Source organism: Malurus melanocephalus, unplaced genomic scaffold (assembly GCF_030028575.1).
Source record: "Malurus melanocephalus ecotype Western Australia unplaced genomic scaffold, MMel_1.1 scaffold_284, whole genome shotgun sequence".
In the NCBI taxonomy this organism is placed as follows: domain Eukaryota; kingdom Metazoa; phylum Chordata; class Aves; order Passeriformes; family Maluridae; genus Malurus; species Malurus melanocephalus.
Genome location: NW_026623516.1, coordinates 548,847 through 568,103, shown reverse-complemented (window position 1 = coordinate 568,103; position 19,257 = coordinate 548,847). Strand labels below are relative to the sequence as shown.

Below are 19,257 nucleotides of genomic sequence, written 5' to 3'. Positions count from 1 at the left end.
TGGAGCAACATGATTGTCTTAAATTAGTTTTCASTGTGTTGTTTTCAAACTGTCTTTGAGCATCTGTATTTAGGATGACACTTTCTTAGGGATTCAGAGGTGGTTTTTTGAGTCCCATCCATGCTCACTTTGGGGAAAATRGGAAGAAATTACTTTCCTTGAAAATTACATCTCTGAAAGTCATAGGGGAAGTTTGTGTCTTTCAGAGAATGATTCGAAATAGAAGAGAAAAACTTTCCAGGGCTGCAGACCCATCTGCTTCTCGTGGCAGAGAGCATGAAGGTGCTGTGCTGGCAGTGCTGCCCAGCTGGTGCCTGAGCCTGGGCTGGGCTGAGCCTAAGGCCTTAAACCTGGCCACAGGTGGCCCAGAGGGCTGCAGGTCACAGGGGTTTGGCTCAGYACCTCTCTGAGTGCTTTGGAGCCTTCTCCTTGGCATTTAGGGATGGYGCTGAGGGCCTCTAGCCTGAACGTGGTATGATGCTGCATGGAGATCTGTAAGGTCTCCTATTTCCTTCCTATTTCCTTCCACAAGCAGCAGTTCTTATATATGTGAAATATCACACTTTTATTAATCCAAAACCTTCCATCCCAGATGCTGCACAAACGAGAGCCAACAGCAAACAGCTCTRCTTGCAACATCAATCTTCATAAGAAGAAATAAAAACATACCAAAGTGGTCCAAATTGCAGGCAGCTGCCTTCCCTGGAGACAAATTCAGTGCTAATGGCAAATGCTCTTTTTCTACCAGAAGAAGGTGCTTTCAGAGCCTGGTGTCCTGTGCTGCTCTGTCCTTGTTTTCTTTSTCCTCCGTGGTCCCACATCCCATGAAATTCTCAAGGAGAGCTTCTCTCTTCTGCCACCTCCCATCTCTGTGCCAATCTGAATGGCTTCACAGCCAGTCTGTGCTGCTTTGTTCTTCCCATCAGCACTTTTGAGATTACCATGAGCAAATTGAATTCTAGAAATTTTGTACATCAGCTCCTTTGTAAAAACCCTGAGTTAAGAGAGGTGGATTTTTGTGCGCTTGCACCTGGCCCATCACGTGGCTGTTGTCACTGWGGAGAGCCTGTGATCTTCCTCTTTACATGGAGCTATGAAGTCCTTGTAGGAAAAGGGAGGTRCAAAGAGTGTGGCTGCCTGCCAGCACCAGGGATGCAGGAGATGGGCTGGTCTAGATTCTGGGCTCCAGCTCCAGCCCTCTGTGTGTCTTCTGCAGCAGGGAATTCCTGCTTTTGGACAGCACCTGATGCTGTCTTTGTAGGGATCAAGGAGAGCTGGCATAGCTTAGCACATGAGGCAAGTGAATTGGATGGGATCCTTTGCAAAGTTATACACGGGGGTTCATTAGTGGAAGTTTTGTGGTTGCCTGTGGCAGGTTTGAGATTCAGTTTGGATCTGTGGAGCTGCTTGTTGGTGCCTTTGGGCTTTGTGGCACAGCACCTTTTGCTGTGGAGTCTGAGCACCCCTAAGCCATTTGCCAATTCCTGAGCTCTGTAGCCTTCTCCTGCAGCAGTGAGGTGTGAAGCTGAGCATTTAATGGTTAAACAGAGTGTTGCAACCTGTGCCACAAAACCAATGGGCAGAGCTGCAGGTATTGCAGGGCTCATCCTGATCATCYCTGCCATGACATGGGGAAATGCTGGTGAGCCTAAATTCTCCCCTTCTCTCTCCTAGGGGACTTCCTTCCTCCCCCRCCCCCTCCTGTGGATGACCTCGGCAGCATCACATCACCACAAGGTGCCTTTCCCCCGCCACCCCCTCTGGATGATGTCGCTTACAATGTGCAGGTAAGAAGACAAAAATTTTGCCATTCATGCAGAACCGATCCACAGATTGTGGAAATGAATTAATGATAATAAAATGAGGTGGCAAAGTTCTGGTTAAAAATCATGTGTCAGGAATARCCAAGTCAGCTTTAGCAAGCTCTGTTTCCTAAGCAGGGAATATTTCCATTCAAAACTTGYTGGTCTATTAAAGGATTTTTCCCATCCGGCTTGAATTAGGAGACTAATTGCCTTATGTCCTTGTGATGGCGGATGGGAGTGAAACCTTCCCAGAATGAATTGTTTTCTGGGATGGCCATCTCCTTCCATGGACTGTGGAGAGACTTTAGGGCAGTAATCTGATCCTAAAAGTGCTTTGTTTAGATGCCTAAAATTAAGTGAAGCAAATAAGCTCTGGCCCAGGCTCCAGTGATGTAATCGAGACCCTCTTCACCCTCTCTTTGCTGGCTTGGATCTTCTAGATTGGCCATCTGGATGAAAATGCAACATCTAAGATGCATTAGGTGATGATGGCATGTCCAAAGTGGGTATAGACAGACTGTGAATACCATTAAAAGACAGGAATCCTTTTGCAGGTGTTGCAGGTTTGCCTGGAGTGCCAGGTTTGKGTTTKCTSAGGYACATTCTGGGGAGGTGCAGGRATGAGGCAGTCACGGTGATCAGGGACTGAGAAACTAATCTTCCCCGTGGGTGTCAGAATAGTTTGTCTTGTTAGCTGAGCAAAAGGAAGGCTGAGAATGGGTCTGGTTGCAAATTTGAAATACACTTGGGGAATAAGCCTGTATTTCAKCTCTGTCTGAGTGTTGGTGCAGGAACAGGAGAGGCCGAGCTTGTCAGAGGTCCCTTCATGCTAGTGTTTAGAATTTTTCTAAGCACTGAGGCTCCAAAGGTCTGGAAGAGCCTTCTGTGAGAAGCAATGAGAACAAAGAGAGCATGGTCAAGGRTTTGAGGCTGGTGAGAGCTGTGTAACCACATATCCACTGACACAGGGCTGCCCTTGATGGCCCTGGAAGATTGTGGCAGTCCTGTATCCCTTGATGGGTTTGAGCATGAGGCTAGGCCATCAGACAGGCATTAAACAGGATTCACAGGACCTGACTTAGTTCCTGACCCTCTCACCAGCTTATGCCTTGAAAAAAACAGAACATTCCCCTCCCTCATGGGCTCACTGCATCTCTTGCCTGTGTTGAGGTGTTCAGAGGCTTTGCAAAGCCTCAGCCTGTTCCTGTGGTGGGCTCCATGTCGGAAGCAGCCCTGGAGCAGGAAGGGGTTAATGGGAATTGTGTTCTCCCTTGCCAGGAAAGGCTGCAGCCATCAGGGACACTGGCCAAGTGCAGAGCATGGCTTTTCCCAGCCTTGGGGGAATGAAGTAATTCCCCAGCAAGTGTTGTTTTGTCTTTTATCTCTGTGAGRAGAGTGGCCCCCGTGGGAGCTTGCAGAGGCTCTGGGAAGGCGTGGAGCAGCAGGCTCCTGGCAAAGGCAGGGCACACGGGGCCTGCACAGGAGCCTGGCTACCAGGGAGGGGTCCTGGTGCATCACAGGATTCCTCAGGGTCAGGCTTTCCCTTCCCAGGTCACCCAGGGAGAGCACTTTGTGTGTTTATTGAAAGGTGCTCACTCCTGCCATGGCCCCAGAAGTGTCCCTGAGCCACTCGAGGCTGTCATGGGGTTGTGYTCCTTGGTAGAACCACTCAGCAGGACAGCTCTTCCCTCTGAGCTCATGGAATTGCTATTTGTCACACCCTTTCTCTCTGGCTTTGGGAAACTGGAGCTGTGTTCAGTGTTGGGTTTTAGGAGAGCTTGGTTAGAGCAGGATTCCTTTGCATGGTATCCTGCTCAGAGGAAGGTGAGTACCAGCTGTACYCAAGCAGTCCTGCCTGTCACCATCACAAATGTGTTCTTGTGCAGCAAACAGCTCTCTGCCTTTCATCTGTGCTTTCTTGTCACCTCTTCCCCTCCCTTTTCCCTTCCATTTTCTGTGGGAGATCAGGAGCAGACAAAAGTCAGGGCTCGAGTCAGGAGCCAGCAGGGTTTTGTGTTGCAAGATCAGTTCCTTATCTTTCAGGAGCAGCAAAAGCTGTGCTGAAGCAAGATGTAAGCCCCAAGAAGGGAGAAAAAGGGCAGGTGGTGATGGAGAGWGCTGCTCAATGCCTTTGTACATCAAACAAAGTAATTTTCGCAACTCTGGACAGACATTTTTGTGCTAAAGGAGCAGAACAAATAGTGACTGTGTTTGTTCTGCTTGAGGACATGGCTGCCTGAAATCAGGGATCTCATGAACACGTGTTGTGTTGGGCTCCAAGAGGCTGATTTTGCTCTCCAATGCCAGACCATTTTATTTACATGCCTCAGTTTCCCCATTGCTAAATGTCAGTGCTGGAGCAGCAGACCCTGTTCCTGAGCATTGACCAGACCTGAGGCTGCTGTCTGGGGTGGTTTGGCCCCTGTGGACCTCGTGAGAGCCCTCCAGATCTACTCCAGAGTTTGAAATTCATCTGTTCCATCAAATCAGCCATTTTACATCAGAAATTTYTCTCTGGATGGCACAGTGCTGATGACAGCTTATGAACTACGTGTGCTGTGGGGCTCCAGGTAAAGCTTTTAATTCTGGGTGTTAAGTTGATGAGGACAGCAGGATAAATGCTTAGTTTATTATCATTTTGTGTGTTACAGTTACCAGAGGGCTGAAAGCTGTCCTGCTTATTACAGTTTAAGCTGTAGCTTAAGAGCAGCAGTTAAAATAATAATACCCAGTTTTCATAGACCTGTTTATCTCTGAATCTCTCTTTGGACAGTGGAACTGGCCACTTAGGATCAGATCCAAAAAGGTACTTTAGTATCTGACTTATGCTCTGATGGAAATCAGAGGAGGGCTGGGTCATGAAATACCTTTGTGATAAATCTGGCATTTTCTTGTAATTTCTGTTTTCCCATCTAGGTCCCTCATATTCGGATTCACAGCAGGGCTGTGGGGATGAAAGGGGAAGGAAATTTAAACCCTTATTAACTGGAATGCTTCTTTTTTTTTTTTTTTAAGAAAGAAAAGAGAAAAGAAAGAAAAGGAAATATTTATTTTAGAAAGAGTGAGTTTGGGCTGGGGGAGAGTTGTGTTGGGAAGTTCCCCTTCGGCTGGAGCCGGGGAAGGCGAGGACTTGTTCCCAGAACGGTGGTGAGGGTGCGGCGATGGCGTGTTTGACAAATAAGGACATGAGCAAAGAGCCTTTTGCCACGTTGGCCTGGGCTCAGTTTAAAAGAGAAAGAAAAAAAAAAAGTTCTGGACGGGAAGAAAAATGAAATCACTGTTTGTCAAAGGGAAATAGATAGATCTGGGAGGGAGGGAGGCAGRTTTTTATTATGTTTTTTTGCCTTCTAGTTTCAAAACAGGCATTCTGCCCAGGCCAGGGAAAGCAAAAGTAAAAACTCTCATCAGCCACCTCTCAAGTACCCTGTTTGCTCAGAGAGGGACCCTCRCTTATGGCTCTGGCAATTTCTTCCTTGCTGGGCAGGGCAGCTCTGGGAGGAGAACTGTGCACAGTGGTGTGAAAAGCCAGTCCCTGCCCCATGCCCCATCCTTGTGAGGACTGTCTCAGGAACCATGGGTACTGCTGGCCTTGAAATGACCAGTTCTCTTTAAATGGGAGGGTCAGAGCCCAGCATTTCATGTTGGGGCCAGTCCTGGATGGCTCAGAGCAGATGTGACCCTCAGCTGCTGACTTGCCAAGGGCCACCTTGGGGTTACATCCATTTACAAATCGCTACTAGTGACCTGCCTGTGCTGCATCTACACATGGGGCTGATTTTCATTTGGGATCTGAGATGTTACCACAGCACGGGAAGGAGAGGATTGTGTTGAGCTGGGAGAGCACTGCTTTCCCAGCARCCCTCAGCTGTTATCAGTGTGTTTTTTATTGACAGGCCACAAAACACTTTACAAAAGAAATGCCTCTCTCTTCCTGATAAGGAAGCTGGAGCAGGGAAAGTCCTTTGCCTAGGTCACTGGGCTGACCAGTAACAGACTAAAAATAAGACTGAGATCTCCTGCATCCCAGAGCTATTCTGCCTGCTACATCCCAGTGCCTCATTAGTGTAATAACTTCATATTAATGACTAAACACCATCCGTAGCTGAACACAGGAAGAATTTGGGGTATATCGAAGTGGATGTGAAGAAGTGGATTTAGGTTGGGGGTTAAAGTGAAGGAACAACCAGACTTTGAACAGTTGCATGAAGTACAGTATAAAGTAATTTCATATACAGTTCTGTTATAGCCATCTATGCTTGGAGGGGCTGCAGGTACATGGGCAGGGAACTTTCCCACATTCAGACCTACTGAACTCACTGTTCGTATCGTCCTGTTGTGATGTGCAGAAAATCAGCCAAAGGGCTCGGATTCCTTTTGCCAAGGAATTTTGGGAAGAGAAGAGCTGAAGCGCRTTCTGGAGGCGTGAGTGCCTTCCTCTGCAGCTCTGTTCTGAGGAGACCTGTCTCGCTTCTCAGCACTCACGCCTAGAGAAGGTGGGAATGTGTTGATAGATGCGAGAAGCGAGAGCCCCATCCTTGTTAGGGAGGAGGCTGCCAGGTGTTTCGCTGTCTGACTCTGCTCTGTGGTGCCTCTGTGGGCTCTGACTCACCAGCTGAAGGAACAGCCGGGACACAGGAATTGTTTTGATTGGTTTTTTAAAAATTTATTTCTTAATTTTGGGTGCACGTCTTGGCAAATAGCTGGGGAGGGAAGAGCGTGAGTTTTGCCAATGTGGAGTGCTGCCTTAAATAGCTCATCKCTTGTTTGGAGGCTGGGCTCTGCCTGTTGGTGCTGGGCTTGCTTWAAATCACCTGCCTTTTAATGTTTGGAGAAGTTGGAAAGGCCAAACAGAGCAGAACATGTGTTCAGCCTCCCTCTAGTGCTAGATTTTGTTAATCATCATGGGATTATTGGCCTGGTGTAGGTGCTTGCTGGTGAGGAATGTTGGTACCAAGGGCAGCTCTCGCTGCTGGCGGGGCTGCCTGGCTCCAGGTGGGACCAGCAGCTCCCAGAAACTCCGTAAAGAAAGCTGTAGTCTGTGTGCATTGCTTCCCATTTGAGATCAAGCATTTGCAGATTTCTGTGACTTCTAACCTGATTTGTTAAAATCCATGTGATAAGCATCTGCCTTTTATCTAAATTGAAGCTGTGTCCAASAGTATAAATAAATTACCTGGTCATGTTAACCTTCTTACTCAAACCTTTGCTTTGCAGGAATGCTTTTCATCTGTTTCCTTCCTGTCTTCCTYGTGTGTTTGAGGAACAGGAATGTGCTGTGCTCTAAATTAGACTAAAATAACGTGTGTTCTCTCTGTGTTTAAATGCTCACTGGGTCTTTACAGGTCARTATGTGCTTACTCCATAGTAGGGATTTCTAGGCTCTTAGGTGAGAAAAATCAGTAATACAACATCTGTATATATTGATGAATATCAGGATGCATGAGAGATAAAATGCATGYCTTTCTTWTATRTATATATATATATATATATATATATATATTTACACTTTACAGATATACATACAAGAAATGAACCGTGAAAGGGGATACAGAGCAGACCTTCACATTATTTATCCCTGCTGCTTTTTCATCCCTTTTTGTGGGTAGCATGACCAGTAGGTCCAGGATCACAAGAGAAAAGGAACACTGAGCACTTCTTTCAGGCAGCTCTTGATGCATCCCATCTTATASGCATGTTTATTTTACAATGCCAAACCACATTCTATTTTAAATCTTTAATGAACCTCTGTTCCCATCCATGTAACTTTCCAATCCTTACTCTCTTCAGAAYAGACAAAGATGCTTATTATAAACCACAAATTTTACTGAAAGGGTAAACTGGAAAAGTTTTAATTGTGCAGTGTAAGCCTGCCATTCATCTYCCTGCCTGGCTATTAATATCTTGGCAATGCTAAAATTCAGTGCAGCCTTTAACAGCTGAATCTCTCGGCAAGGACTGCAAAGTGAGCRAGGACTCAAATGGTTAACTGTGCTCATTATTGTCATCATGTTTATTACTGTGTCATTTAATGTATTTGTTATGTTATTGTTTGATACACCCAGCACAGGGCAGCTTTTGATAATCCGCTGCACAGCAAGTGATGAGGTGAGGGAACAGAAGAAAGCAAAAGCCTGGTACAGATCATGTGTAAATAAGGGCATGGGACYTCCTAAAAAGTTGTGAGAGGGAACAGAAAGGTCAGAAATGTTGCTGCTTATGAYGGTCAGAGATGGTCAAGGTAAATCCATCCCAGATTAAGGCACAGCCCATGTGCCAGTTTGGGTCCAAACAKGAGGCTGTGCTCCCCCAGTGCTCTGCCCAAGGTTACAAACCCTGGAGGGCATCTCCTTGGTCCTGTGGATGCATCTCTGTGTGACACTGTTCACACTGCAAATGCTGGAGTCAGCCACAGCTGGCACCTGCAGAGAGRTTAATCTGTAACCTGGATTATACCCGTGGATAACAGAGACATGGATGTGGAAACCAACAGTGGAGGCGTGGAGAGCATGCAGAAAAAGCAGGCGATTTTATTCTGTCAGAGCCTGGCTGGTGACAGACAAAAAGTAAGCAAATACATCATTGTATCCAAGGTACAACTATTTCAGCAGAGGGAAAATAAAAGGATAATTAAGATGTGGGATTCTCAAATCAAAGCAGAGGAGCTGTGTGATGGGACAGAGTGAGATAACTTGACCAATGCAGAAGAAGTCTCCATTCTTCTCATTTCTGAGTGCTATTCAAGTCTTCTGTTGGATTAGCAGGTTCTAGGAAAAACCTCTSGTGAGATGAGTAGCTCCTGTCTCAGACCATGGGTGGCCTGTGTTGCATTAGGGAACTATAATGCAGCAGCAAGACTAAAACAAACAGACTGTCAGTAACAAGAAAGAATGTTAAAAATTGCAGCAGACAAATCATTATGCCTTTTCTRTGAAGCTGGCTGGGATTGGAAGATGTGGTTTAGTAAGTCAGAGTTTTTCCGTGCATCTTGGGCATGGTGGTGGTCTGGAACGTGACAGAGCAGAGTCAGATTCCCACCTTGGGTCTGGTGCTTTAAGAACTATGATGTTGTGCAGTGTAGAAAAGAGTTTTGGCCAAACAAGATGAAAATAAATAGAGCTCTACTGACTGAAGAATCCARTGTGGCCTAAATTCAGTTTTAGAGCCCTGGAGTTTTTCAAAGAGTAGGGCAAACTTCTATTTTTGATGAAAATTTTATCTGGCAGCAATGAAATGTGGGTATGGAGAAGTTGTGAGAGCATCTAATTTCCAAGAATGGAAGTGGCTGAAATGCAGGTTCCTGTCTCTGTTTTTCAGTTTCCATSATGGTGAAAAACAGCTTCAGCTGCCATGAAGGGTGGTTTTGTTGTTAGAAAATGTTGCCTCTGTGAGGAGTGTGTGGCACAGTGACTGAGCAAGCTGAAAGGTGGTAGAAATACCAACGAGAAATGTTGCAGCCAGAGCTGAAGGAATTTGTTCCAGACATGATTTTAAGTGTCTGCTGCCGTTAAACTCCCATCTTTGAAGGACCATTCTCCACAATTGTATTTTTCAGTTTGATTTGCTGATTAAAATGCAGGATGTTGATTAGCTTTAACACAGAGAGAACAGGTAGGGAAGAGCATCTGGAAAACATCATGTAGTGTTTTTAGTATTGGTTTTAATGGTGTGAGAAGTAAAATACAAATGTTTGGAAAATCTGTAGCGACTCCAAGTGTTTGTGAAGCCAGTAAGCGACAAAGGTGCTTTACAAACTCCTTTCACCCAACAGTGCTGAGGTGCAGCTCCTTCCTTCTCCATCTCCACMTCTCTCTTTTGCCATGGAAACAGTCTCATGCCTTGTCACGTTAAGGGTCTGGCCTTCCTGTTCAGCTCCTGAGTCACTCTCCCCATTCTCCCCCTTTCTCTGTCTCTGCAAATTCCCCCAGTTTAATCCCCCKCTCTGTGTGTTCCTAAAGGATGCCCTGCAGATACCTGGGTGGTTGTAGGGCTGCCCTTGGGTGTGGTCACTTCTGAGCTCAAGTGAGCCTTTCAAAGACACCTGGGTGAGGAACACACTTCCAGTGCAGAAGTTTGGCTTGGTGGCTGTGGTGGCCCCAAGCAGAGATAAAGTTAAAAGCTGTTTTCCTGAGGTCTAATGGGTGCTGGGGGCACCACCTTTTGTGATGCATGAATTCTAATTGAAAGACAACACTTTGCATTCATTTATCTGCATGTGGACAGTATCAAATTGAACTTTGGAGCTCACCTAGGAGGGATTTGCATGCTGTGGGTTCTATCTTGGGGCAGTTTAGCTTTCTGTGTAATTTGGGTCTCTTCTCTTCAGCTGAGGTTCTCATGTAGGAGATGTGTAGAACGTAAGGTGGCCAAACAGGGAGGTTGTTGTTAAAAAAGATAGAAAAAGGTGTGGTCAGCCAGCCAAATCCAATACCAGACACACATCTGGCAGCCTTGAAGGGAATATAGAAGTGGGCCTACTGGTTTGGAAAATGAGATTGAAAATTTCTTGAAGACAAGAACCTTCTGCCATGAATCAGACTGTGGGGTTTGCCCAGCTGAGGCCTGCCTGCCYCATGAACTGCAGCCATTGACCATCCCAAAAATGTGTAGACTGAGGCAGAGTCCAGATTTTCCTCTTTTCAGCTTTGAGATATATATTAGATTTTTAGCATGATTCATTTCCGCAGAAGCCAAACCCAAGCTATTGACTTTCGTGTAGTTTTATACATCCATTTTGCTGACATTTTGCCAGGTTCACTGGGAATCCTTGCAAACATTTTGGCACTCACCCCCTCCTATTACAGCAAAACAAGCAAACAAACTCAGAAGTATGTTATATGTTTAATTTCTGGACCWAGTGCTTACTCAAGCTGTGAAAATTGACCAGCCAATTTTAATTTTACTTTTTTTCTCATTGGTGATTTCCTAATAGCTTCACAGCCCATGCTCAGGAATGCTTTCTCAAATGCAGAGAAGCWTGGCTGTGTGCTTAAACTTCATTAAAGTTGATAGAACTTAAGCACACGTGTAAAATTAAGCATATGCTTATGTTTTATACAGTCTTTTAGCAGGTGACACAAGCAGCTGCATATGGGTTTCCAATATGTGATTAAATTCCAAAAGGAGTTTTTAAAAACAGTTTTAGTGAACCTTAATTTTCTGAAATTGGTAGTTTTAACAAAACCTATCTTTTTTGATTTAAATTGCCTGAGATGTGTGCCTTTTAAAAAGCTCTTTATTTAACTGTCACAATATGCAGTCTTTTGTGGGATAGAGTTTGTTCATGTAAATTTAATTTCCAGTTAAAGTGGTGCAAACACAAAGTGATGTCAGTAGATCTTTATGGGCTGGCAGAGCTGTTTCTTTCTCACCTCTGGCGAGGTGGGGGCCAGGCAGAGCCATTAAATTGTCAGCTGTGCCCCTCTGCCTATCACGGATCATAAAGCTTTGCCTGGTCACCCAGGGAGACCAAAGGCATCCAGCCTTGATCCACAGACATCAAGAGGTGGAGAGATCTTGGAAGTTTGTTTTAACATTTAATTGCCTGCAGTATTACACATAAATGAGTGTCTCTGTTATTTCTAAATGGAATTTCCCTAGCTTTGGCTTCCCGACTGCTGTGTTTTTTCGTTTTGCTACATTGGACAGCCTTGAGGTATCTGGCATTTTCATTCTGTGAAGCTGTTTAGATATTGCTATCGAACTACTCAATCTCCTTCATAGGTGAAACCAAGTGAGCTCTTTGCATGTCTCCTTTTCAGCTGTTTTTGCTTTTTCAGGGGCATCTCAAGTTCTTAAGGTGCTGGCTCCCATCCTGGACACAGTATGTCAGTGCCAGACTCACCACAAGCGTTGAAAGAAATRAAATCACCTTCAGCTCTTGCACTTTCCTTGCTTTCTGGCAGGAGCTGGTGTTTGGTGTGGTTTTCCCTTCTGGGATTTAAATCCAGAGTCAGGGGGCTGGGTGTGACAGAGTGCCTTGTGCAGGTCTGTGTGATTCATGGCTTTTCGCACACATCCTGTGCTCTTGGATGCATCCTCCTCTTGCCTGTTTTCTTATGTCAGAAAAGGAAAAATGAGGATCACAACTTGATCAGGATGTGAAGATGGAGTCTCTGCTCTTTGACACCACCACTGGACCTTTTAAAAATTTAACATTCATGTTATATGAGTCAGTGGGAAGGTCTTCCATTATTGCAGTGGACACTTAATGAGCTATTTGGTTTCTACATTGATTAAACTCCGCAGCTGTATTGGGGTAATTGGCTGCTCTTTGGTTATGGTTCCCCTTGGAGGCAGATGATGAAATATCAGCTATGTTCTCCTATTTCTCAGTTTTTCTGTAAGCAGCAATACTCTGTGGGGGACATCAGCTCTGCTTGATGGCTAATTAAACATTAATTTGTGACGATATTGGAGCAGATTTTAAGTTGGTGGGGGAGTGGGCAAAGAAAGGGGAAATTTTTAACAGTCACCATAATTGTCAATAATGAGTCCTAACGTAATTGCATTCATTAAAAGAAAAGGGATATATTCCCTGCTGCTGTAAAGTTGGTCAAAGTCAGTGAAAGTCATGCKGGGTCAAAAAGATTTCATGCCCTGTGGACAGACAAATAGTGCCATTCTGCCCAAAGTGTAAAGAAAAAAATTATATATCCCACTTCTTGTTGTATATTCTGCTGATGAACAGGAATGTTTCACTAATTCAATTTAATTCCCAAGGACGAGTAATTGTAACTCCACCCGGAGAATATTAAATTGCCTTAATGGAAAAATAAACTGGTTTTATTCTCCCCCTTCCTTCCCCACCTTCCCCATTCAGTTTTCAAATAACTTTATGTGCCTCCTCAGTTTATTAATACACTTCTCATCTTGCTGCTGATTTTGCATCTGGTAGCACTTAACACAGACAAGACTCCCAAAGCTTTTGATCAGACATGTTAAGTAAACTCTCAGGACTGTCGGCTCTGCTGCTCTGGCAGATGTTGGCTCGTGGGACTCCTCCTYCTGTCTCTTCATCCCCTGACTGTTCCCTATCAAATCCATCCTGTTGGTTCCATGTGCTGAGGATCTCAGTGCCTTTCCCCACGTACTCTCTGCTCTGCAGTGAAGATTCTCCGGTCAGCTGAAAGGCACTTGCTCTTTTGCTGGTTTTCCATGTAGAGGCCCAGAGAACCACTGCACTTTTGAAAGCCCCATTTAGCCAGCCTTAACATTTCCAGGACTTCCTTCTGTGAGCCTTAACATTTCCAGGACTTCCTTCCTTCCTCCTTCAGCAATCAGAAAAAAACAAAAAAGCTGGGTGCAGGTTAAAATGCCTGCAACGAAATTGAAGCTGGAGCTCAGATGGCTTGGATGGGGGTTTGTTGTCTTCTAGTGTGTTTTGTTAGGTCATGAATGGCAAATACAGAGAAGAAAATGTCCTTTAAGGAGCTGGCTTGGCCCAGTGGATTAATGTCTTCATCTGGTGRCCCAGAGGAGTTTGGTTGTATCTCTGAGTTGCAGCGCCTTTCTCCCACCCTTCTACCTGCATTCCCTTCCCAGGTCTGGCATCCAGCTGACAATGAGCTCCTTGGGACGAGGATGTTTCCTAAATATTGTATGTGAGCAGTGCCTGTCACACTGCTCTCTAGGGAAATATAAATCTTTATTATCATACAGATTCATAACTGCAACAAAGTCTTTGCTTTCTTTCATCTATGCGTCCCAGGAGGCTGAGTGCAGATGGCTGTGATTTCTGTTGTCTCTGCTGCAAGGGAGGAAGAAATGGGTTTCCAGGTGTTGGTCCAAAGCCTGGCACCTATGGTTATGGTCAGTTATTTACCTGCAGAGACTGGAATGTACTCACCAGCAGAGGTGACTCCTGGCAGGTGTCAACAGGTGGATAGAAAAACACGAGTGGGGACTTTATGTGAATGTCTCTAAAGCCAAATCAATCACTGCTGACCAGAGAAAAATGAACAAGGGAAGCACAGAACATTTGATATTTATTATGTATCTTGGAGTTTTCTTCCATGTGTTTCTCCTGCTGCTTTTGAAATCCATGTAAACTCATAGCAACCACAGTGTCTTGCAGCAGAAATAGCTCTGCAGCTTAGCAGTGTGTTGTGTGACAGAACACCTACCCCCTTTTCTTTGTTTTGAGACTGATGCCTTCTAGTGTCATGCTTTTTTTCTGTCATCTGCGTTCCCTGTTTTTTTTTTCTTTTTAAAAATGTTTTTTATTATTTGTCCTGTTCTTTATCTTCCTGCACTGCAGTKAGTTTTTAAATCAGTTGTTAAGGTTTTGCAAGGTGTCTCCTAGCAATGCCTAACAAATAACTTTCCTTCATCTGCTTGTTTGTTTGCCCCAGCTGAAAGCCTGTGCATTTCTTTACCACACCTTGCTGCTTCAGGAATGAGTGCAATCTGAGTACTCAGTGTTGTTTGTGTTTTCCATGAGTGCAGAMATTGAATGTGGGACCATGGCTACCCCATGCTAATTGCTGTAGGTGTGGCTGAGTGCAGCTCCCTTTGCCCCATTGTGACTCCTGCAGTTTGCTGTGGCACAGCTTTGCCAAGGGAAGATACTTGGCACATTTGTTGGCCCTTTTTGGGGCCATAKAGGCTGGTGTTTAGTAGATGACGACCCCCACCCCATTTAAGCCCCGTTCCTTACAGGGAAATCTTCAAAAGTAGCCAGAGTTAAAGAAGCATTTCTCAGTTAAATGGTAGTGGCRTCTGAGAGACACCAAATGTTGCCTTTGAACAGCCCTCTTTAAACTTTTGAAGTGTTTTCCTTTGGTCCTGCTAATATCCAGCAACACAAACCAGGTAAAACTATTCTGTGCCTGAAAAAAAAGAAAGACCAAGGGGAAAAAAATAAATCAAAACCTAACTTCCCTTTGGCTTTTATCCTTGATGTCATCAAAAGACTAAAAAGGATATTTCAGGCCTGGCTTCAGCCTGATGGAACAGCAGGGAAGTTCTTTTCTATTAGATCCTTGATACAATCACATCTGGTGAAATCACTGCGGTCACATCTGCTGAAATCTTCCATCATTTCAGATTTGTTTCAAAAGACTCAATCTTTCTGTTTTTAAAGGGCAYGACTTCTTTTCCAGCCCTCCTTGGTGCCTGGAACGGGGATTAGGCATCAATCAAGCATCTCAGGCCCCCCTTGCCCTGAATTCTGCAGTCAGCTCTTGTCTCTGTGTGTGGAGGGGCAGCCTTTCRGGACTGTTTAAATTTACATCAGGGGAATTTGAAAGAAAATGTTTACACTTGTCCGTGGGCTTAGGGGAAGATAGACACATGAACTCTTAAGGGTGCTTCATATTCCTGATAGATGCCCTTCAGTATGCATCTTTCTTGCCACTGCAATGTCTTTTGGGGCTTTAGATGGCTTTTGTGACCTTGGAAGGAAGATTGAGTAAGAGAGGAGGTAGCAGGGGTGTGTGTCTGAAAAGGACCTTGCCTCTGGCAGTGATTTTGTTAGMGAAAGTGCAAAGAAAGRGRAAAAAAAAGGAAAAACTAAACACAGCCCCCAGCCTGAAGTATAACAAGACTGAATCACTTCCTTTCTTCTTCCTGGTTAATATTTTTCAGTGTCTTCTTGTAAGCACAGTGGATACCATCAAAATCAAACACTTTTCTGTCCCTCACCTGTCCCCAGCTAAAATAGCAAATAAGAACCACATGTTCTGTGTGCGTCTCTGTCTAAGCCCAGTGTCCAAGGCATGGATGTAAGGAGAGGCTCACTCCTGTTTGATTTGCTCTTGCCACCTCCTCAGTGCCCATCCCAGGATTTACAATAGCCTGCAAAGCGTGGTGGGTGACTGCCATGGGTGCAGCCTGGTGGAAGTAGGCAGTGGGCACTGAATTTCTCACCTCTACCATCTCTGGCTCACGGCTTTTACTGGAGGAAAAGACAATAAAGTCTCTCAGGGCAGAAGTCCTTATCTGCTATCTACTTGCTCACAGTCCCAATTTGCCTGAATTCCACTTGCTCCTCTTGTTACCTTAGTCCTTCCTTTGTCCCAGAAGGCTTTCCTGCTTTTCCCTGTTCTTGGATGTGTAAGTGCAGGAAGTGYTGATGTGTTACAGCTCAAAGAGAGCTCCCAAGCGCCTCAGGCTCACAGAAAATACAATGTACCAGGAGCAGAGGGCACTGCAGGCCCCCAGCTTTGCTTTGAGTCATTAACTGACCTTTCCTAATATCCATGGTGTTCATCCCCAGTCTCTCACGTGTGAGTTAGGAGGTTATCAGTGGCCTGTGATAGCACAGTGTGTGGAAGGAGCTGATGCTGTGAGGAAGGTTGTGTGGGCACTCTGCTGTCTCGGATGTGTCTGCACAGATAAACCAATGCTGTTTTTCCCTCTAACGACAGCTCATGTTCCTGGGACACAGTTCAGAGGATGAGCYGGCCACAACACTCAGGAAACATGCAAATGTGCTGTGCTCAACTTCTGTCAGACTGGACTTTTGAGGTGGATGGAGAGATGGCAGATATTGATGCTGGAAAATTGCATTGTGGTGAGCAAAGTCCTGATGCTCCCAAAGTATTCAGGGGTTTGGCCACTGCCTTGTGTTTGTAGAAAAAACACACTGGGGCTCTGGAGTTACTCGTAACCTGCTGCCCATGTCAGCAGGTCCCTGCTGCCAAGCCACCCTCTGTGTTTCCCTGACACAGCAACACCACTGGCATCAGCAGTTCGGCTCAGAGGCCAACCTTGCACCTACATTGCATCTCTCATCCCAGGGGTAATGCCTGGCCTGAGCTACAGCCTGGCAGGACAGCAAACAGGGCATGGAGAGAGGGGAAAAYAATAAAAGAGAGATGTCTGGGCCTGGGTAGGGAAAGGAATTTGGAGCAGGAGTGAGGAAGGACATCTGGGAACCAGATTCTTCYCTTTGAGCCCACTGCAAGGAGCTGGCTTGGTTAAATGAGAGACGTTCYTGTTTCTCTGCTGAAAGCTGCAAAATGTGATAAGAGTAGGTGATCTAGGGTTGTAAGAAGAGGTGACATCTAGGGAAATCATTGTGCTTTTCGTGCCTTTTAGCTCGGTGAATAGTCTTACAACCCTTTTAGCACAGTGAGGCAAAATTTGAGACCCTGCGTTGACCTCTGCACTGCTTGTTCTGTAATGAATGTTCCTTGGGGTGGTGAGGGGGATCTGTGGAACTGACTGCTGTTCAGTGGCAGGRTTAGCAAAAGTAAAGCAAATTTTCATCAGAGCAGAGTGGGTTGATGGGGCTCAAGAGTGGATTACCATCAGAGCTGCTCTGAGCCGCACACCAGAAATTCAGGGATGGACAAACAAGCCAGGCAGTGAAGCTCTCTGCTGTTTTTCTCTCTTTTGACTCACAGCACAGACTGAGCCAGGGGATAGCTGTGTAGGCGTTGCAGAAGTTCACGTGAGTGGATAGTCTCTGGCATGAGTAATTTGTTGGACCGGGTTGGCTTATGTTTGCTTTTTGTCGAACTCACKTTGGCTGAGCCAAAGATAGCATCCCTTTTCTTTTTAAACCCATTTTTCCATATTTTGCTGGCTGGAAGAGGGGGCTCACAAGCGACATGTCTGCAACAATGCCATAAATCCAGACAGAAATAGAATTAGCAGTTGCCTCTGGTTCCGGTGTTTGTATCTGTGAGCTTACCCAGCCCGGGCTCCGCGGAGCAGAGTCTGTGCAAACCTGTTGTGTCTTGGGACCTGGCGCGAGGGTTTCGTTCCAGAACAATATCATAAAACTTTTATAGCAGCGTCATGACAAAGAGCATGGGAAGAGGAATAACTTAACCCTCTCTTGCTAAAGTTGGTGTTGCAAATGCTCCAGTTAGCCCACACAGCAAATCTTTTGGCTGAATGTGGAGCACGATGGGGGGAGAGAAAGTTCAAGATTTATGGGGAAGGGGAARAGAGAGCAAGCAGAAACCTGTCTTTGTGAGGATTACCATTTCTTAAATGTCTTTAAAGTCCATTCCTGCCTGAGTAGGCCCTGGCACACATTGGTAGTATCATTTGTTGGCACTGTTGTACTGCATTATGCTCCAGCATTTGTAGAGTTGGGCTCTTAATCTATGTTGATTATGTTTTAATTGAATAAATAAATCAGAGCCCAGAATCAATAGAGATGCTTCTATGCTATTTTATTTTTATTTTTCTAGGTTTCCTAAGGACATTTAACTTTTACAACCTTATAACTTGTTCTGCGGCATTTGCTAGTCAGCTATTGCATAATTGTTCTGGGGAATGAGAACCTGGGAATAATATGGCCCAGAAATGCTAAGAAGCAGAAATGAAATTGGCTGATCTTCTCATCTGCCACCATTCCTTCTCTCCAGGGTCAGGGAACCTAGCAGGTCCTGTGTGGACTCCAGTGTTATTCCTGGGTCTGCCATTGGCTTGATTTATCACCTCACATGTTGGGGCCTTGGATGCCCTTTGCATCTCCCCTCTCCTTTCCAGGCTGACTTTTGGCTGCTTAGCTTCAAAATTATCTGGAGTGGAGCAATCACAGTTTTTCTGTCTGGGAAGCCTGTGGCAGTTACAGGCCAGCAACTGAAAGATGGAGAAAAACCAAACAAGGTACATGATGTGGAAAAGAAGTTGTGCTTCAGCAGATTTAAAAATCCAGGTGCTACAGTTAGCCAGGAGTAATGGTCTGGGCTTATTCCTGTGAAAAATACTTCTTTTTTTGAACAACAGCTTGGATGGAAAGACTGGCTCTATAATAAAAATAGTCAAGAAGAGTTGAGTTCGTAAGTATTTTCTAACCTGAATCTCAAACTTTTAAATGGTGTGTTTTTGCATAAACCACACTGGAGCTTCCCTTTTCTTATTAGTCAAGCCAAATTTATTGTAATCCAATAAGATTTAATAATCATTAGGAACTAATGAATGCTTCAGCACGTATAAGTTTGGCAGATCAGAGGCTGCCTACTTTGCATAGTCTGTCTCTCTTTGACCARCTTGCCATTTATGTGTCAGATTGATGACTGGGGAGTTCTTTAAAACAGGTAATGTTCAAATGCTCCTGAAATGAAATTTAAATAAAAACTATCTGGAGCAGCCAGTGAGCCAAAGTGAAAGGCAAATTTTTGGCCTGGAAAATTGAAATAACTTGGTGAGAGTGAAGGCAAACAGAGCTGGATTGTCTGTGGAAAGGTGCTGGTATGGTCTGAACAGGCTTTGCAGTTGAAATTAGGTGAGTTGTTAGGTAATTCTTTAGTATTTTTATTACTGAAGTCATCAAACTCTGAATGAGCTCTTCTGCACTGAGCTCTGTGGTTGCACGTACTCAGACAGACTCTGTCCTGTCCGGGGAATTTACAGATAGGTAAGACAGGGAAGAAYAGAAGAAAAATATCTCAGGTTGAGAAAAGACTGTCAGTGAARTATTTCACTTGACTTTGGTGTCTGTGATGCCCTGATGGTGGGCTGGCTCAGTGGAGATAGCTCCTGGCACCTACTT

The 19,257-nt window shown here is 45.0% G+C and overlaps 1 protein-coding gene across 1 annotated transcript in view; it reads left to right on the top strand.

Moving 5' to 3' along the window:
• Window positions 1-19,257, top strand: part of LPP (LIM domain containing preferred translocation partner in lipoma) — a 196,099-nt gene that overhangs the window by 25,851 nt on the left and 150,991 nt on the right. Inside the window, exon 2 of the mRNA XM_057376614.1 lies at window positions 1,675-1,787. Coding sequence (XP_057232597.1) covers window positions 1,675-1,787 — 113 coding nt within the window. The remainder of the gene's footprint in view (window positions 1-1,674; window positions 1,788-19,257) is intronic.